Consider the following 19,695-nt stretch of genomic DNA (forward strand, 5'->3'; position numbering starts at 1 on the left):
GAGACAGCAGTGAACAAAACAGACAAAGTTTTGCCTTGATCGAGCTTATATTCTTTTTTTGTTTGTTTGTTTTTAATTTTTTTGTATTTCGTTTTTATGACAGTTTCCCTCTTGTTGCCCAGGCTGGAGTGCATTGGTGAGATCTCAGCTCACCACAGCCTCTGCCTCCCTGGTTCAAGTGATTCTCCCACCTCAGCCTCCCAAGTAGCTGGGCTTACAGGCATATGCCACCACGCCCAGCTAATTGTGTACTTTTTTTAGTAGAGACACGGTTTCTCCATGTTGGTCAGGCTGGTCTCAAACTCCTGACCTCAGGTGATCCTCCCACCTTGGCCTCCCAAAGTGCTGGGATTACAGGTGTGAGCCACCATTCCCAGCCAATAGAGCTTATAATAGTTTGGGGAAGACAGTCAATAAACAGATAAGTAAAGTAGATGTAGTATATTAGATGGTGTTAAGTGCTATAGAGAAAAATAAAGCTGCATGGGGCATAGAGAATGCTGGGGTAAGGAGAGTTACAACTGAAATAGGATAGTCTAGGGGGATGTGACTGTAAAGGTGACATTTGAGCAAAGACCCAGGCAGATATCTGGGGAGAGTGCATTCACAGCAGAGGCAACAGCAGGTGCAAAGGTCCTGAGGCAGGCGTGTGAGAGACCAGTTGGAAGAGAGGCAAAGCTTGTCTGGCTGGAGCAGAATGACCAAGGTGGAGGGTAAGAAGCCATGGGGTCAGAGTGGACACTAAAAGGGCTTTGGTCTTCTTGCTGAGTAAAATGAAATCCAATGGAGGGTTTGGGGCAGATGAGTGACATGAACTGACTTATGAAGACCACTGCAAGAATTGTAGCAAGAGATAAGGGTGCCAATGGAGGTGGTGAGAAAGTGGTTAGATTCTGAAAATATGTCTAAGAGAGAGGCCTGGAATAGTTCAAGTCAAAGGAAGCAGAAAACAAAGTCCTCCATAGACATAACATGTCTGAGAGGCAAGAGTTGGGGTCTGGGGGTAAATCCATCAAGGTAAGAAAATCCAGAGGTAACAGATCTGGACTAAGAAATAACAGACACCAGAGTTAGGATACCAGGCCAGGAGACAAGAGTTCAGTGAGCTAGAAACTCAGGCTGGCAGAGTGGAATACAAAAAAAACTAGCCTGGAAGCAAGTGGTCAAAGTAATAAAGAGATGTCTTGATCTTCAAAAATGGTGTGTGACATTGAGAGAAGGCTTTGCAAGTTAGACTTCCCTGTAAACTCTGTGCTTAGGACAGTAGGGCAGTAATCGTTTGCAGCTGGTTCTCAATAACATTCATTTGACTGACTTGCCCGGGGCTAGAACTCGCCTCAGGTAGAGGCAAGATGTCAGAACTGTCCGCAGTGGAAGTTGAAGGCACCTCTCTGCTCATGCACTCACCTCGGCCAATCACCTCTATCTTGATCCTAAACCTTCTTCCCAACTCTGTAGTAGTAGCTTGAGATTCTTGCCAAGGCCAACTTCCCAGTGCTCTGGTACATCTGCCACAATGATTGAGATGCAGTGGTCGATGCAGTACCCTTCCCTGCAAGGCTCTTAATTCTTAGACGTGGCCTTGAAGGAGCGAGGAATACTTGTGCTTCTGCAGGGATGAGTGAGGTGAAGTGGGAAGATGGAAGAGCAAATGTTGCAGTCAGGAATTTGTCCCTGATTGTGAGGCTGGAAAGACAAGATTGCTTTGAGAAGTATTATGAGGAAAGAAATGAAGAGCAGGGCAAAAGATAGACCTTTGAAGTTTGAGCCATTATTGAATATATAAGTCATTGTATAGTCTTTTGACAATTTCTACGTCAGCCCCTCAGCTGTGTCAAAGATAAGCAGAGAGCCTATTATATTTAATGTAGATCACAGGCAACTGATGTGGCGTGAGATTCTTCTAACAGACACGAAATATGAATGTGACATGAGCCAGACATAGAACGGATTTTCCAGCTTGCCGTAAATCTGAAAGGAAGCCCCAACCATCTAACATACTGGTGTGGGGGAGCTTCCTTTTCCCTCATTTCTCCGTCCCCAGTCCCTGCCACCAGCAAAATTACTTTCAACCCTCTTTGCGGTAGAACTGAGAACACCAACAGAAGATGCATTTCATTTTTTGGGTTTAGTCTGTGCTGATGAGCTCCCCTCAATACCCTAACTAACTAAGTCAATTTTCCCTCATCTTTTGAAATCTTCAAAAGGAAAGTATATGTAATGACAGGTTGAAATGGATTTTTTTTTCCCATCCGTCATGGTCCCTATTTTTCTCTCCCTCCTTTGTGAAAGTTGTAAACCTCTCAAAAGTCATAAATGTAGCTCACGCGGTGTAGGCCTTGTTCTAGCTCATTCCGGTTCTAGGTTTTGGCCTTCATGTTTTTCTGCGTCCAGGTGTTGACTTTCTCCTGCCACCATGTGGCTGTGGCCAAGTCCCCTGCTCACACCTCCTGTGTGCTTATGGCTCAGGGGCCACTTTTTGGGTTTTTTTTGTTTTTTTTTGAGACAGGGTCTCACTCTGTCACCCAGGCTGGAGTACAAAGACACAGTCTCCACTCACTGCAACCTCTACTTCCCAGATTCAAGTGATTCTCATGCCTCAGCCTCCCGAGTAGCTGGGATTACAGGCACCCGCCACCACGCCCAGCTAATTTTTGTTTTTTTAGTAGAGACAGGGTTTCACCATGGTGGCCAGGCTGGTCTCGTACTCCTGACCTCGAGTGATCTGCAGGCCTCGGCCTCCCAAGTTGCCGGGATTACAGACGTGAGCCACTGTGCCTGGCCATCAGGGCATTTTTACCCTTCCTCCATGGAGCTCGGGGCCAGGAGCGCACACCTTGTGAGATACAGCCCAAGCTCTCAGGGCCATCCTCCAACTCTGCACAGACTCCCAGAGCCAGGCAAGACTGTCTCATGGTGTCCTTTGGCCACATATTCCTGCCTTTCTCTGCCTACCTTCTTCCTTTTTCTTTCACACTTATGCATGCACAGTTTCAGACATGACCTCAGAAAGGATTTGAGGATCTGATTGTTCACACCTGCCAATCCCTGAGAGTCCTGGGCAGCTGCTGCCTTCACCCAGTGCAGTGGGATTGGTCTCTTCCTTGATGAGCTAAAATCAAAACATTTTCCAAGAATTAAGCGACCCAAGCCCTTCCCTTAGGACTGTCCTTGTTTTGATAGAGTTCTCTTGTTTCCTCCCCATTCTTCAGTCCCGAAGGTCTGTCATCTTGGATCGCTTACTGACCGGCTGTGTGACCTCAGGGAGACCACTCAGCATAACTGGGCCTGGATTATTTGAGATTTAAATGAGGAGAATGAAATAAATAGTATCTCACGGCCTTTCTAGCTCTAGAATTCTCTTCACTATCATCATCTGGTATTCTATAATGGCAGTTTCGTTCATTCTTTCTTGAATACATTCTACATCTAATATAAAGATGAATATCTCACTTATTTGTGAAGGTTTTGGTACAGGGAATCTTTCAACTATCGCAACTAACCAACCTATGTAATCCACTCCATCCCTGGCCCTTTGCTCTGCTTGACTTTTCTTTATACGCCTTATCATTATATTATGTATGTTTATGCTTTGGCTATCCAGCAAACGTCAGATTCTTTTTGTCTCTGGTAGTTAGAAGTAGAGAGTGAGGGGGTGGGGAATACATGCTTCCTGCTCCCACAACCTTGCCACCAGGCAATATATTATAATGGAAGCAAATCCTGCCAAATGTACAGGCACAAAAACAGTCATAAATTCTGTTTTTGAGTTCCAAGGAAGTCCATCTCGCTGTCCGTGGGTACTGAGCAAGCCCTCGCATGAAAGGGCCATGTGCTGATATGCTGACAGCAGGGCCACCAGACTTGTGAGCCAGCCAAACAAGGGAATCCCCCTTTAATTGAGGGTTGCAGGATAAGGGGGCTCTAGAATCTGGAGTCTAGACCAGGAGTACCATTTCACCAACTTGAGGGTGCGGGGCTTGGAGGAAGCTTGTATGTTCATTAGGCTAAGGGCAGAACATTCTTTCCAGTCGTTGCTTATACAGAACAGCACTCACATCACCAGTGAAAAAATCGTCTCCATTGTTATTAACAAACCTTCTCATGCAGATTTATAAAATGATCTTTAAAGCATTAAGTAACCATCACTGGCCTGTTGATTCTTGATTCATGTGCTTTAAATTATATAGGTATGCGGCCGGGCGTGATGGCTCACGCCTATAATCTCAACACTTTGGGAGGCTGAGGCAAGCGGATCATGAGGTCAGGAGATCAAGATCATCCTGGCTAACACGGTGAAACCGTGTCTCTACTGAAAATACGAAAAATTAGCCAGGCGTGGTGGCAGGTGCCTGTAGTCCCAGCTACTTGGGAGGCTGAGGCAGGAGAATGGTGTGAACCCAGGAGGCGGAGCTTGCAGTGAGCCAAGATCGCACCACTGCACTCCAGCCTGGGTGACAGAGCGAGACTCTGTCTCAAAAAATAAATAAATAAATGAATAAAAAATAAATAAATAATATGGGTATGCATTAGAGATAATTTCTCTGTCATATTGTTTATACTGAAGTACTTAAAGCAAATTATCACCCAGACCTTATGATGAGAGGATGTTAGGATGCATGTTTACTTGTTTAGCTCACTAGAATGTTAGCTCCTTGAGGGCAGGACATTGTCTTCCTTATTTACTGCCATAACTCTTGGTGAATGAATGAATGAATGAAATATGCATTTGAAAATTAATTTGGGCCAGGCATAGTGGCTCACGCCTATAATCCCAGCACTTTGGGAGGCTGAGGTGGGCGGATCACGAGGTCAAGAGATCGAGACCATCCTGACTAACACGGTGAAACTCTTGTCTCTAGTAAATATACAAAAAAATTAGCCGGGCGTGGTGGCAGGCACTTGTAGTCCCAGCTACTTGGGAGGCTGAGGCAGGAGAATAGCACGAACCCGGGAGGCGGAGCTTGTAGTGAGCTGAGATTGCGCCACTGCACTCCAGCCTGGGTGACACAGCGAGACTATGTCTCAAAAAAGAGGAGAGGGGAGGGGAGGGGAGGGGAGGGGAGGGGAGGAGAGGGGAGGAGAGGGGAGGAGAGGGGAGAGGAGAGGAGAGGGCTATGGATGGTAGTTTTCCTCCCGGTATGGGGTCCAGCCTTCCCACTCTCCAGTGTGAGAATTTAGAGCAGTGTAATGGAGGGAGCACTGGTCTTCAGTCCTCTCTCTCCTGTCCTTTGGGTCCCTCTCCACTTCTTCCATCACAGCCTGAGTCCTCCTGATCCTTCAGCTGTCAGCTCCCCGTTCCTCATAAAGCATTGCCTATCAGAGATCCACCTCCTCCTCTCCCTCTACTTCATCAACAGAGTGGAGGAAAGCACTGATCTAGGAGTCACTGAATTCAGGTGCAGTCACTGCCAGAAAAATAGCTGGATAATTTGGAAAAGCTCTTTCACCCTTCTGAGCCTTGGTTTCCTCATCTGTGCAGTGGAGGGTAGGTCGGGCACTATGCTAGAAATTTTAAATGATCTCAACTTACTTAATTCTCATCCCAATCCTATAAGAGTAGGTATTCTTACCCCATGTTCAGGTGTGGAAAATGCGGCACAGAGAGGGGAAGTAACTTGTCCTGGATCACTTAGCCTCAAACCCAGATGTCTGACTCAGTGGTGCTGCTCCCAGCACAGACATGTCTACCTCCCCTCCCAGTAGGTGTGGGGATCTATTTTCTTTTTTCTTTTTTTTTTTTTTTTTGAGACGGAGTCTCGCTGTGTCACCCAGGCTGGAGTGCAGTGGCGCGATCTCGGCTCACTGCAAGCTCCGCCTCCCGGGTTTACGCCATTCTCCTGCCTCAGCCTCCGAGTAGCTGGGACTACAGGCGCCCGCCACCACGCCCGGCTAGTTTTTTGTATTTTTAGTAGAGACGGGGTTTCACCATGTTAGCCAGGATGGTCTCGATCTCCTGACTTCGTGATCCACCCGCCTCGGCCTCCCAAAGTACTGGGATTACAGGCTTGAGCCACCGCGCCCGGCCTAGGATCTATTTTCAAGCAGCTCACCTGGCTGTTGGGATGCACAGCCATGTTCATGACCTTGGCCATAGATGAACTCCAAGGGGTGCTCATTCATTCTATCATTATTTTCCCTGGCCCAGGCCCTCACTCTCTAGCTAGGTTAATCAGATAAACAAGACATAAAGACTCCCGTTATTACCTTCCCAGAATATCTGATTTCAACAGGAATAAGCAGTTGAAAGCCCCTTGATGGTGGTGGAGATGAGAGGGAGATAAAGGGCTACTTGGGGCCCAAGGATTCCTCTCAGCCCACAACTTGTAGGTGAGTCCTTCTCCACTTGGGTGTAAGGAGGGCCCTGCTCGAAGGGGTGCAGGATGCCATCTTGCCCTCATTAAGGAGCATAACCAGGCACATGAATGCACGCGCGCACGTGCGCGTGCACACACACACACACACACACAGACACACACACACACACAGACAATACATACTAGGGTAAGATAGATTTTTCTCTTTCTTTGAAGATTAGAAAACAATTGAATTCAGTATTTTCTGACTTAAGAATTTGAAATTCATTTTTTTTCCCTCTGGAAAAAAAGCAATATGATAGTCTGGCATCAAAAAAACAAATATGACCCAACTAATTTCCATTAAAATGTCTATTACAAAAGTCTACTTCCAACATATTTGGAAGATCTCAGGAAATTTGTTAGCTCGGCCTTTCGTTTAATAAGTATCATAGGCATCTGCTCCGGTTCTGAGAAGAGGTGGTGCTGAGTGACCACAAAGGCTATCTGGCTGCACTCCCCCAGAGGTGACCTGGACCTAAACAAGGCTAATTCTGGACAAGGAGATGTGCACGATTGGTATAAACCAGCCCTTGGAGGGGAGTGGGAAGGATAGCGTAGAGGCAATCAAGTTGAGGCAACTGAGTAAGAGTTGGAAGAGAAGGAAACAATTCAGGTTAGGTGAGAAGCTGCCTCTGGTGAAATGAATTAAGCTCTGTGCTATGAGAAGCAGAGTAAACAGGGGAGTTTAATAAGAGCCTAAGCAGGAAGGGAGAAGAAAAAAGGGATGGGAGGCCTTTGGGTTGGATCCCTCTCTCTCTCCTCTCCAGTGTGCACAACTTACTTTGCTGGCCTCAGTATCCCCTGCATCACATCATAAACACTTCCCCTTGGATGTTTTATGCTGCTTGATATTCCCTAATGAACACACACAAAGGAAGCAAGTCATATATGTGAAGGTGTTAATTGCAGTATCATTTATGTTACCCCGAATTTGGAAAGCTCCCATTAGCCAATGGCATGTTTACAAGAATAATGGTTCCATGCTAAATAAATCATTTCATTTTAAACAAAACATCCACATGAGAAAACAGTAATATAAATGGGAAAAAAAAGCAGAAAGCAAAATTGTCTAAATCCTCTGATTTCCTGTGATTTATATGATTGGAAGTACACTAAAGGGAATTCAGAAATGAAAACCATTTGTGAGAAAGGTGGAGTAGATGTTTTGCTTTTATCATTTCCTTTGTATATGAAACCCACATCAATTCAAAGAATGCAGACATCCCTGGGAAGACAGCAGGATTCTCAACCCTGGATACACATTCATGTCACATGGAGCTTCTAAAAAATACTAATGCTTGGGCCCCAGTAGAGCAATAAATTCAGAATCTCTGTGCATGTGGCCCTAGGCATCAGTATTGAACACATTGCTATGGTTTGAAAGCTCCTCCAGGTGATTCTTATGCACCCAGGCTTAAGCACCATTAGGCGAGGGCATGGTTATATGTGTCCATGCACTTTGGTTCAATCAGATTGCTATCCTAATCCTAGGTTGAAAACAACTGCTTGGGAGTAGGAAATTTATGTAGGGGCTGGTGGGATGTAAGCCATTTAGCCCTCAAGAAGCCTTTAGGGGTGTGTCTAAGGCAAACCTGAGTGGGTACCATGAGGGAAGTTAGGGAGATGTGAGAGTACTGGGAGAGACAGAGAACACCCCATCCACATGCCATCCTACTCCTGGCAAGCTCCTACTATTCCTTTAAGCCCAATCTGAGTCTTGTCCACTCACCCTGAGCAGCTTTCCTTCAACTGCCACTACCCTCAGCTCGATATCACTTTCTGTTCTCCTGCCCCCATAATACTTTGTGGGTATCTTTAACATTGCACTTAGCACGTATGTTACCGTGATCTCGTGTCACCCATCTTAGCGCAAATGGAGGTTTCATCTTATTAATTTTGGGGTCTCTGGAGCTTAGTGCAGTGTTTGACACTTCGCAGATATTTAAGGAATGATTATATGAATATGAAAAAATGCAGAGAAGAATATGTAAATTAGGAGTGTATTAAGGACACATCTGCTTATTAGACAAATATTTAAGGGTTTCTTGTACTCTTAGCATTGTGGTATGATAGCTTAGATGGATTCAGTGTTACAAAAGTTCTTTTAGGATAACCTGATGACCTAGCCATCATTTTTAATATTTTTTCTCTAAGATAAATGAAATTCATTGTGTATTTCAAATAACCAACTTCCAGAAGAATCTTCAGATCGCAATGTCCTCTTGATTTAAGGACTGCCTGTACTTTTCAAAATGTCCCATGCTGAGTCTTGAGTATCCCTCTTGTAACTTCTACCAATTATTTAACTGAGTTGTCCAGAAAAGGCTTATTTCCAAAAATTTAGACTAGACAAAAAGAACCACCCCACACACACACTTTTACCCTATAACAGGTACAGTTTCCCACCATTCTCCTGCCTCAGCCTCCCAAGTAACTGGGACTACAGACGCCCACCACCTCGCCTGGCTAGTTTTTTGTATTTTTAAGTAAAGACGGGGTTTCACCGTGTTAGCCAGGATGGTCTCGGTCTCCTGCCCTCGTGATCCGCCCCTCTGGCCTCCCAAAGTGCTGGGATTACAGGCTTGAGCCACCGTGCCCGCCCATAAAAGGTGAATTCTATGAGCTAAGTCTGGATCTACACCATTTCAGTCCTTTTCAAAATGTACACTTAGGCTAGGTGCTGTGGCTCATGCCTGTAATCCCAACACTTTGGGAGGCTAAGGTGGGAGAATCACTTGAACCTAGGAGTTGGAAACCAACCTGGGAAACATATTGGGTACCCCATCTCTACAAAAAATGAAAAAACTATTTGAGCTTGCTGGCACACACCTGTGGTCCTAGCTACTCAGGAGGCTGAGGAGGGAGGATCGCTTGGGGAAGGTCAAGGCTGCAGAGAGCTATGATTGCACCACTGCACTCCAGCCTGGGCAACAGAGCAAGGCCCTGTCTCAAAAAATGTGGCACTTAATTGTTCTTTTCTAATAATCTCATCAGTTGGTGGGGTAGATATTCAGCCAGTGTTTAAACAATGGCTAATAGTCACAGGGTGCCGACCACATGCCAGGCACTGCCCTAAGTGCCACCATTTTTCAATGTCCTTTTCTTCTTCCTAGGAGCCTCAAAAAAAAAAAAAAAAAATCTGGCCCTGCATTAAAGACAGAAAAATCCACAAAGATGCTGGATGTGATGACAAAAATTATCCTCATTTGATCCAGAATGGAGCCAGTAGTTTTCTTTTCCCCACCACCAATTAAAACATAAAATGGGTCAGACGCGGTGGCTCACACCTGTAATCCCAGCACTTTAGGAGGCCGAGGAGGGCAGATCATGAGGTCAGGAGTTCGAGACCAGCCTGGCCAACCTGGTGAAACCCTGTCTCTACTAAAAACACAAAAATTAGCCAGGCATGGTGGTGCGCACCCGTAATCCCAGCTACTTGGGAGGCTGAGGCAGGAGAATCATTTGAACCTGGGAGGCAGTGAGCCAAGATCATGCCACTGCACGCCAGCCTGGGCAATAGCGTGAGAATCCATCTCAAAAAGAAAGAAAGAAAAAAACAGCATGAAACAATATAAATAAACTAGTACACAATAAATCATGAAGGCCCCAGAGAAGGAGCCACTGTCCAGCTGCAGAAGTGGCCACATCCCCATCAGCTGAGTCTAAGTGCTGCTGCAAACCAGTTCTGTATACCAGCACATGTGTCTCAGACCAAGGAAGTTTATGATGCAGGGAGGAGAGCCACCTTAATGGAATGAGCAACAAGGCAGCTGCAGTCACAGGGTACTTTTAGGGGAAATAATTTATATTTTAAAATTTTAAATAAGTAGATTGAGTACAAATTGAGAGCAAAGGCTTCTGGCTGAAGAGATGAGGAGCAAAGGATGGAGCAATAGAATGACACTAGATCATTTCATTCTTTCCCTTCAGTGCTTGTTGTTTAAGAGAAGGCATGAAAACATATTTGATCTGAAAAATAGTGCATTAGCTCATTCTACAGCTGAGAAGTCAGCAAGTCTGGGTTCTGCAAGCTCTGAGCTCCCCACCCTCAAAGGACTTTATGAGCACAAGGTGACTCTTATTTTGGGTGTCTGCAGAAGCAATACTGTTTCCTTTAAGTAAGAACAGAAAGTAAATGAACTAAAAGCCTGTTTATTTTATAAACAGATAACCCCAAGGGAGAGTCACTTTGTGAATTGTTTTCTAACATAGCTGTGTTTCTGTTGCATTGAAAAATCATGCCCAGCTGGGTGTGGTGGCTCACGCCTGTAATCCCAGTCCTTTGGGAGGCTGAAGCAGGCAGATTACTTGGGCTCAGGAGTTCGAGAACAGCCTGGGCAACATGGTGAAACTCCCATCTCTACAAAAAATTGCCCGGGTGTGGCAGTGCAAGCTTTTAGTCCCAGCTACCAAGAGGCTGAGGTGGGAAAATCACCTAAGCCCAGGAAGTCGAGGCTGCAGTGAGCCATGATTGTGCCACTGCACTCCAGCCTGGGTGACAGAGCGAGACTCCGTCTCAGGAAAAAAAAAAAAAAAAAGAAGGAAAGAAAAAAAAAGAAAAATTACACCCTTCAGCTGCAAATATTTGAAAGAAGAATTTACTTTTCCAAGGAGAGGGTAGTCACGTTTTCTTGAATGCCGACATTAATTTACGGAGGCTGTGTGCTTTGCATCCACACCAGATTTTCATCTAAATAACTGCCTTTGCTTGGTAATGAAAACAGAGATTCTTAAAAAGTAAGGAGTTGATCGTCTTTTTCAAAACCCTCAAATACCAGATGCTCCTAACGCATCTGCCTTTAGTCTGCCCAGGAATCTCGGAAGTCGTCCATTCCTCGAGTACAGTTTCAGTGATACAAGGAGATAGCTGCCCACATTTTATACCCTATTCTGAGTTATACCAGAGGTTCGTCACTTGGGACAATATGGTTATTTTAACCTAGATGTAAATCCTATCTGGGTCATTCTGCAGTTTCAGCATTGAAGCATTGAGAGACTTCTTCATGACAGAAAAATGGTTTCTTTTTTCTTATCAGCAATATACACACAGGCCATTTTCCCCAGAAGAATACAGCTTATCTTACTGCTACAAAATGTATCTGGTCATTTATGACACTAGAATCTAGAAACTAAAATGTTAGCTTAATGAAGTGAAATGCTGGGTGCGGTGGCTCATACCTGTAATCCCAGCACTTTGGGAGGCTGAGGTGGGAGGATTGCTTAAGCCCAGGAGTTCAACACCAGCCTGGGCAACATAGCAAGAGCCTTGTCTTTTTTTTTTTTTTTTTTTTTTTTGAGTGAAATAAGTCAGTCTTTAAAAAGCTACCTACTGTGAGGTTTCAACTCTATGACGTTCTGGAAAAGGCAAAACTATGGAAACAGTAAAAAGGTCGGTGATCGTTCAGGGTTGGGGGAGAGAGGAATGAATAGATGGAGCATAGGACTTCTGGGGCAGTAAAGCTATTCTACATGATACTGTAATAATGGATACATGCATTATACATGTGTCAAAACCCACAGAATGTACAACACCAAGAGTGAGCCCTAATGTAAGTTGAACTTTGGCTAATAACAACGTATCAATATTGGCTCATCAGTTGTAACAAATGTACCATACCAAAGCAAGAAGTTAATAGGGGAAACTGAGGGTATAAGAGAACTCTACTTTTTGTTCACTTTTTTTCTTGTAAACCTAAAGCTGCTCAAAAGCATCTATTTGTTTTTCTAAAAAATAGCAAAAAGACAGTCATGGAGGTGGGTGAGATGGTGACGGGGTCATTCTAGTATACTTAAGTCTTCTTTGGTACCCAACAGATAGGCTCAAGCAATTTCATTTGAAAGTAGTTATCAGTATATTAAATCTCCTTATGTTTTTAGTGGTTGTTGCCATTACTAGTCTCGTGCTTTAAAAAAGAAGAGGAAGAATATGAAATTAGCTTACCCTCTTCTCAAGAAGTTTGCTTCTTTCAGTCAGAGATTCCATCACACTCTTCCCACATTCCAAACAGTTGGCAACTTTGCCTCACTTCAGGAGCTTGCATACTCTACTTTCTAGGTGTCTTAGCCAAAAAGAAAATCAGTGCTTACTGCCCTTTATTAGGTGTGATCTAACCCACAAAATCACTGGCTGTGCACTAACTCACAGACTGGATTTGTGCAGCTCAGGGAGGAGCGTTTATTCCTTTCCCATGGTACAGAAAGGAGGATGGTTAGATAATAACCACAATAAATATCTCAGTTATGAAGAGTACACACATTGTGGAAACTATCATTAGGTACAGTACAAGTAGTGATGAGTAGTTATGACTTGCCAAAGAAAAACCCACACTTACAAATTTATAAATCAGTCAAAGAAAGATGTGTACTAAGTGCTGCATTTTGCAGCTTATAAGATGAGTTTCCCTCTTAGGATAAAAAAAAAAAGTATCCAAAAATTGCCCTGTATTCAATGTGCCTTTAACTCAGTGACAGCCAAAAAACAGTAAACTAGCATAAAGTCAGAAGGAAATTCATACTCTCTCATGATGTCAGTGGTATATGCAGGCTCATGAACAAAATTAAGTTTCAGCTGGAAATGGTGGCTCAAACCTGTAATCCCAGCACTTTGGGAGACCAAGGCAGGAAGATCACTTGAGTCCAGGAGTTTGAGACCATCCTGGGCAACATGATGAAACCCCATCTCTACAAAAAAATACAATAATTAGCTGGGCATAGTGGTGCATGTCTCTAGTCCAAACTATTCAGGAGGCTCAGGTGGAAGGATCCCTTGAGCCCAGTAGATTGAGGCTTCAGTGAGCCAAGATTCCACCACTGCACTCCAGCCTGGGTGACATAGGTGAGACCCTATCTCAAAAATAATAATAATAATTTTTCTGCCTAGAAGGTCACTTGTTCATGTGTACTAAAGATAACAAAATTTTTCTTTTTTAAAAAATGACTTAAGAAGTGGGATGTGTCTTACTTATGTACCTGCATATCTTAAAGAGAGTGAACAAGATCTTCCTAGGCCCACAATTGATTCTCTTCTGTCATATTTTCTTGGACTTCATTTCCCAAATGTTACATCGCTCATTGATGTGCTCCCCAGCTCAGTATTCGGTTTCTGCCTGCTACCAAAAATACTTGGCAAGATAGCACAGTATTTCACCTCCGTAGTGTCTGAAAGACGAGGGATATAACCTCATCCTTCCTAATTTTCTGAGAAAATTCTGTGGGCTCTTCTTATTTAAGACCTAGCATGTTAATTAATAAAAGAAAATAGGAAGCTGGTAAGCAACTTCAGCAAAGTCTCAGGATACAAAATCAACGTGCAAAAATCAGAAACATTCCTTTACACCAACAATAGACAAGTGAGAGCCAAATCATGAGTGAACTCCCATTCACAATTGCTACAAAGAGAATAAAATACCTGGAAATACAACTTACAAGGGCTTTGGAGGAACTCTTCAAGGAGAACTACAAACCACTGCCTAAGGAAATAAGAGAGGATATAAACAAATGGCAAAACATTCTATATTCATGGATAGGAAGAACCAATATTGTAGAAATGGCCATACTGCCCAAAGTAATTTATAGATTCAATGCTATTCCCATCAACTACCACTGACATTCTTCACGGAATTAGAAAAAGCTACTTTAAATTTCATATGGTATCAAAGAAGACCCCATATAGCCAAGACAATCCTAAGCAAAAAGAACAAAGCTGGAGGCATCATGTTACCTGACTTCAAACTATACTACAAGGCTACAGTAACCAAAACAGCATGGTACTGGTACCAAAACAGACATATAGACCAATGGAACAGAACAGAGACCTCAGAAATAACACCACACATCTACAACCTTCTGATCTTCAACAAACCTCACAAAAAGAAGCAATGGGGAAAAGATCTCCTATTCAATAGATGGTGCTGTGAAAACTGGCTAGCCATATTTAGAAAACTGAAACTGGATCCCTTCCTTACACTTTATACAAAAATTAACTCAAGATGGATTAAAGACTTAAATGTAAAACCCAAAACCATAAAAACCCTAGAAGAAAACCTAGGCAATACCATTCAGGACATAGGCATGGGCAAAGACTTCAAGCAATTGCAACAAAAGCCAAAATTCACAAATGGGATGTAATTAAACTAAAGAGCTTCTGCACAGCAAAAGAAACTATAAGAGTGAACAGGCAACCTACAGAGTGGGAGAAAATTTTTGCAATCTACCCGTCTGACAAAGGTCTAATATCCAGAATTTATAAGGAATGTAAACAAATTTACCAGAAAAAAAAACAAACAACTTCATCAAAAAGAGGGCAAAGGATATGAACAGATAATTCTCAAAAGAAGACATTTAATGGCCAACAAACATATGAAAAAAAGCTCAACATCACTGATCATAGAGAAATGCAAATCAAAACCACAATGAGATACTATCTCATGCCAGTCAGAATGGCTATTATTAAAAAGGCAAGAAACAATAGATGCTCGTGAGACTGTGGAGAAATAGGAACACTTTTACACTGTTGGTTCGAATGTAAATTAGTTCAACCATTGTGGAAGACAGTATGGCAATTCCTCAAGGATCTAGAACCAGAAATACCATTTGACCCAGCAATCCCATTACTGGGTATGTACCCAAAGGAATATAGATCATTCTACTATAAAGACATACGCACATGTATGTTCATTGCTGCACTATTTACAATAGCAAAGACTTGGAACCAACCCAAATGCCTATCAATGATAGACTGGATAAAGAAAGCGTGGTACATATACACCATGGAATACTATGCAGCCATAAAAAAGGAATGAGATAATGTCCTTTACAGGGACATGGATGAAGCTGGAAGCCGTTATCCTCAGCAAACTAACACAGAAACAGAAAACCAAACACCGATTGTTCTCACTCCTAAATGGGAGTTGAATAATGAGAACACATGGACACAGGGAGGGGAACAACACACACCAGGGCCTGTTTGGGGGGTGGGGGGCGAGGGGAGGGAACTTAGAGGATGGGTCAATAGGTGCAGCAAACCACTATGGCACACGTATATCTATGTACCAAACCTGCACATTCTGCACATGTATCTCAGAACTGAAAGTAAAATAGAAAATAAATAAAAAATAAAACACTTAGCATGAAAATAAATTAATTAAATAGGGAGTAAAAGAAATCTAAATATATTGTTGCACTTACAACAGTTTTTTCCTCTTTATTTATTTAATAGAGGCAGGGTCTTGCTATGTTGCTCAGGCTGGCCTCAAACTCTCTGGGTTCAAGAAATCCTCCAGCCTCAGCCTCCCAAAGTTCTGGGATTACAGGTGTAAGACACCGTGCTCAGCCTGTCATACATTTTAACTTTGGAATGAAATTTAAATTTCCATTTAAACATAGATGTTTCTGAAATCATGGGAATTTACAAAACAAAATAACAAGTCACTCTTGTAAAGAGATGAGAAACTGCTCAATTTTTCTATATCACCGTCTCCACCCTTTGCCTGGGATAAGAGGAGGTGGCCCAGCTTTTTCCACACTGAGCAGAGGTGACCTGCCTCTCTCTAATGAACTGTGCTTTATGCCTGTTTTGTTCCTGAGAGAAGCGTTTGGATAGAGTAGAATTAAAGTTTGATTTAAGAGAGCCTTCCTGAAGGGTATAGTGGCTCATGCCTGTAATCCCAGCACTTTGGGAGGCCAAGACAAGAGGATTGCTTAAGCCCAGGAGTTCAAGACCAGCCAGGGCAACATAGGGGGATTCCCCATCTCTACAAAAATAAAAATAAAAATTAGCTGAGCATGGCAGTACACAGTTGTAGTCCCAGGTAGCCACTCAGGAGGTTGAGGTGGGAGGATCACTTGAGCCTGCGAGGTGGAGGCTGCAGTGAGCTATCATTGTACCACTATACTCACCTGGGCAACATAGCAAGACCCTATCTCTACAAAAAATAAAAATAAAAATTAGCTGCGTATGGTGGCACACATCTGTAGTCCTAGCTACTCAGGAGGCTGAGGTGGGAAGATTGCTTGAGCCCAGGAGTTTGAGGCTGCAGTGAACAATTACTACACCACTGCACTCCAGCCTGGGGAACAGAGCAAGACCTAATCTCTAAAAAAATGAAAAAGACCCCTCCTTGCAACAACGTTAAACCACTAGAGATGTTTCATACTCCGTACAATTTTTTCTCTCTTTCTGTTCACAATACATTGGGACTTATAGGCGGAGTGGGAGTCAATGGGAGCTATGGTAAGAAAGTCAACAGAGGGCTGGAGGAACAATAGCAACAGCTAGGATTCTCTACTCCCAGATTTGCTAACAAGCATTGATTTGCTCCCAATATACAACACAATCTGAGTGAAGATCATTGAAAATCTAGGATTTTTTAGTCTAAAGTTGGAATCGTGGAAGGCATTTTCTCAACCTTGTTCATGTCTCTTTCCTTTGCAGGGCAACAGGCTTTGGCTTCTTAAATGCGCTATGCAAGGCAGCAGCCGTCTTGGGAAACTTAATATTCGGCTCTCTGGTCAGCATCACCAAATCAATCCCCATCCTGCTGGCTTCTACCGTGCTCGTGTGTGGAGGACTCGTTGGGCTGCGCCTGCCTGACACACGAACCCAGGTTCTGATGTAATGGGAAAAAAGCCATCCTTCCTGCGTTTCTTCCTCCTGCCCTGGGTCAATTCTCCTTCCTGACTCAAGGCTTCAGAGTTTTCCTATATAGAAAGGTGATCAAGTATCAGAACATAAACACTTGCTGTGACTTAAAATTTAGAAGCATATCATCTTGCCCCTTTGTGATTTTGCACAGGTTTTGTTTGTTCGTTTGTTTGTTTTGTTTTAATGCATTATTATCTTTCCAAACTGTGATGCTACTGCCTCCCGCAAATCAGTGGAAGCATTTCTAAAATGCCCTCGGCAGCCAGGCTTCCCTGGGGTTGTGCTTATTGAAAGTTTAGAAGCTAAGAAGGCTGGGCTGGTGTAAGAAATAGATCCTGCTCCTAATTTAACATTAACAGGAAATATAAGTCGGCACGTTATTGCATTTGTGCTGAGAAGAGGGATTCTTTTTTTTTTTTTTTTTTCTGACACAGTGATATTTCCTGTTTACTTAGAAAAGGACACCCAGTAATTCTTGCTGTTATAGCAGAGCCTTTCAAAGAAAACCATGTGGCACCAAACAGGGCTGGGTGGGGCTCTTTGGGGCAAGACAATTAAGGTGACTCTGCTGACAAGAAAAATAAAAGCTCTGCAATTAGCAGCAAAAATCTGAGTGAGCTGCATAAGCAAGATTTCTGTCAGAAAGCCCAATTAAACCTCTGAAGAGTGTGAGGAAAAAGGACTGTAACAGTATCTGTGATTGTGGCACGTGGTTCAGAATGTTTGAAAATCAGAGATCCGAGAGAGAGCTTCTGCCTCCATTTACCACCCCCACTCCTTCAGCTGCCCTTGGTCTTGCCAGACAGCAGATTCAAGGAAAGAAAGCTGCTTCTTAAAAACTGTCTGCCTACCTGATTCGGCCACTTACCCACACTGTCTCTAGTCTAGAGATTGCCAGTGGATACCTAAATTGTAAATTGCAAATTAGGAAGAAATTCACACCTAGAGCCATTTGGAAATACAAAATGGTGCCTCTTTCTGGTACCTCTTTTCTGTGGGACTGGCCCACCAGGACCCCCACCTCACCTGCCCCGCAGTTGACATTCAGCTTCCCAGCTGGCATCACCAAAGCGGGTTTGTCCCTCTGGCTTCCCCAGGGCTGGCCCACTGCTCAGTGCGCTCCTAGCTCGCTGTAAAATCACAGCCTGCCCGCACTCCTGAGGGGCCTTCTCACAGACAGACCATCTCCTGTGGTTGTTTGGCTGCTCATTTTACCTCTGGAATCTGCCTGGGCCTGGAAGAAAGAGGTCAGCCAGGACATTCCCACGGGCCCGCTGTCAGCTACATGACCTTCTCGCCTCTCGGGCTCCCCTTCCCCCAGGCTCGTCCTTTTTACACATCTTCTTTGAAATCTGAACCTTCCTTGTAGACTTGCAGCCAATCACCAGAAGCCAGGAATAAATCCCGTATTTAAACAATATTCCTTTTTTAACTGCCTCGTTAGAGGTTTCTTCTTGTTACTTATTATAGGCATTTTCAGGCAAGCCATAGCTGGGGGCCCCCAGGAAGGGAAAGCTTTTGTTTCTACTAATCATTATATTCAGAGATGTCCTAACTCCCCTGAGGCCCCCCTGCCTCCCCCTCCCCTTCCTAATGATCCCTCCTAGAGCTCAGACTAAGTGAAAAGCTTCTTTCATTAACATAAGCCATTAATCGACTTCCCCTTGAAGTAATTCAGGTCTGCAGAGGGGGGCAGACTGGTATTGGGGGCAGTGGGAAGAGGGTGGTTCCCTGGGGATCTGTGATCAGGGCTAGAACATCAGGAAAACCTGAACCAAAAACTGCAAAGGTGGCAGGAAGAAGAAAAATCACTGAAGGCTAGACAAGATGCATTTGAAAGATACCAACAGCGCAGGGAAAGAAACCACTTTCTCTCACCTCTGCCTCCCATCAGTTTATTGGAGAACAAAGACAGCAGTCAAACAACCCAAGAAAGTACCCTGCATGTTTTTCTTCTTCCACATGTACTCATTTTCCCACCTATCCATTCCTGATTTGTCTTCTTAAAAAAGATATTTGGGGACCTGAGTAGATCGTTTAGTTGAATGCAGCATGTGCAGAGATAACTGCAAAAGCCAGGAGTGCATCTCCATCAACCCATCAAAAGAAAAATAGAAATGCATGTGGACATCACTATCTCTAGTCCTCTGTGACAGTTCACTTTGCTTACTAGACTACCTTTACTTTTTAAAATGTCTCTAATGTCTGCTCTGGGGTCTAAATGCATAAAACAGCTCCCAAGCTGCAGAGCACAGTTATTCGGAATTTTATTTGAACACTGGGTTGAGTCAGCACAGGATAAACCAGCAAAACCTTACTTCTTGAGACCTCCCATCCGTGTCCCCTGCAGAAGGACTGTTCTTGGTCTACTTGTTACCTAATCCAAGCATCCTTGGTGGCCTAAGAGGGATGTTTTCTAATCTCCTGGACAGTCTGTGGTCACAAACCTTCTTGGTCACCACCTCTCCCACCTTTTATGCACTCTTCCCTGCCTCCTTGAGATTGTTCACCACCTTGATTTTCTAAGAGAGCTCAAATCATTTCCAAAGTATGTGGTGTGGCCTGTCTGGCTTGCTCTGGATTTAGCTGGAGATTAAGAAACAGCCAGGATATTAAACAGAAAGTCTCAGCTGTATCAGTGTAGCAGGCTGCTGGCACCCAACCCTGCAACTGGCATCTCATTTCATCTACAGT

The 19,695-nt window shown here is 43.7% G+C and overlaps 1 protein-coding gene across 1 annotated transcript in view; it reads left to right on the forward strand.

Moving 5' to 3' along the window:
• SV2C (synaptic vesicle glycoprotein 2C) overlaps nucleotides 1-19,113 on the forward strand; it is a 243,868-nt gene extending 224,755 nt beyond the window's left edge. Inside the window, exon 13 of the mRNA XM_005557197.5 lies at nucleotides 16,792-19,113. Within this exon, the coding sequence (XP_005557254.2) occupies nucleotides 16,792-16,975 (184 nt within the window). The 3' untranslated portion in view covers nucleotides 16,976-19,113. The remainder of the gene's footprint in view (nucleotides 1-16,791) is intronic.
• Nucleotides 19,114-19,695: the final 582 nt, after the last annotated feature.

The sequence above is a fragment of the Macaca fascicularis genome, chromosome 6 (genome assembly GCF_037993035.2).
Source record: "Macaca fascicularis isolate 582-1 chromosome 6, T2T-MFA8v1.1".
NCBI lineage: Eukaryota > Metazoa > Chordata > Mammalia > Primates > Cercopithecidae > Macaca > Macaca fascicularis.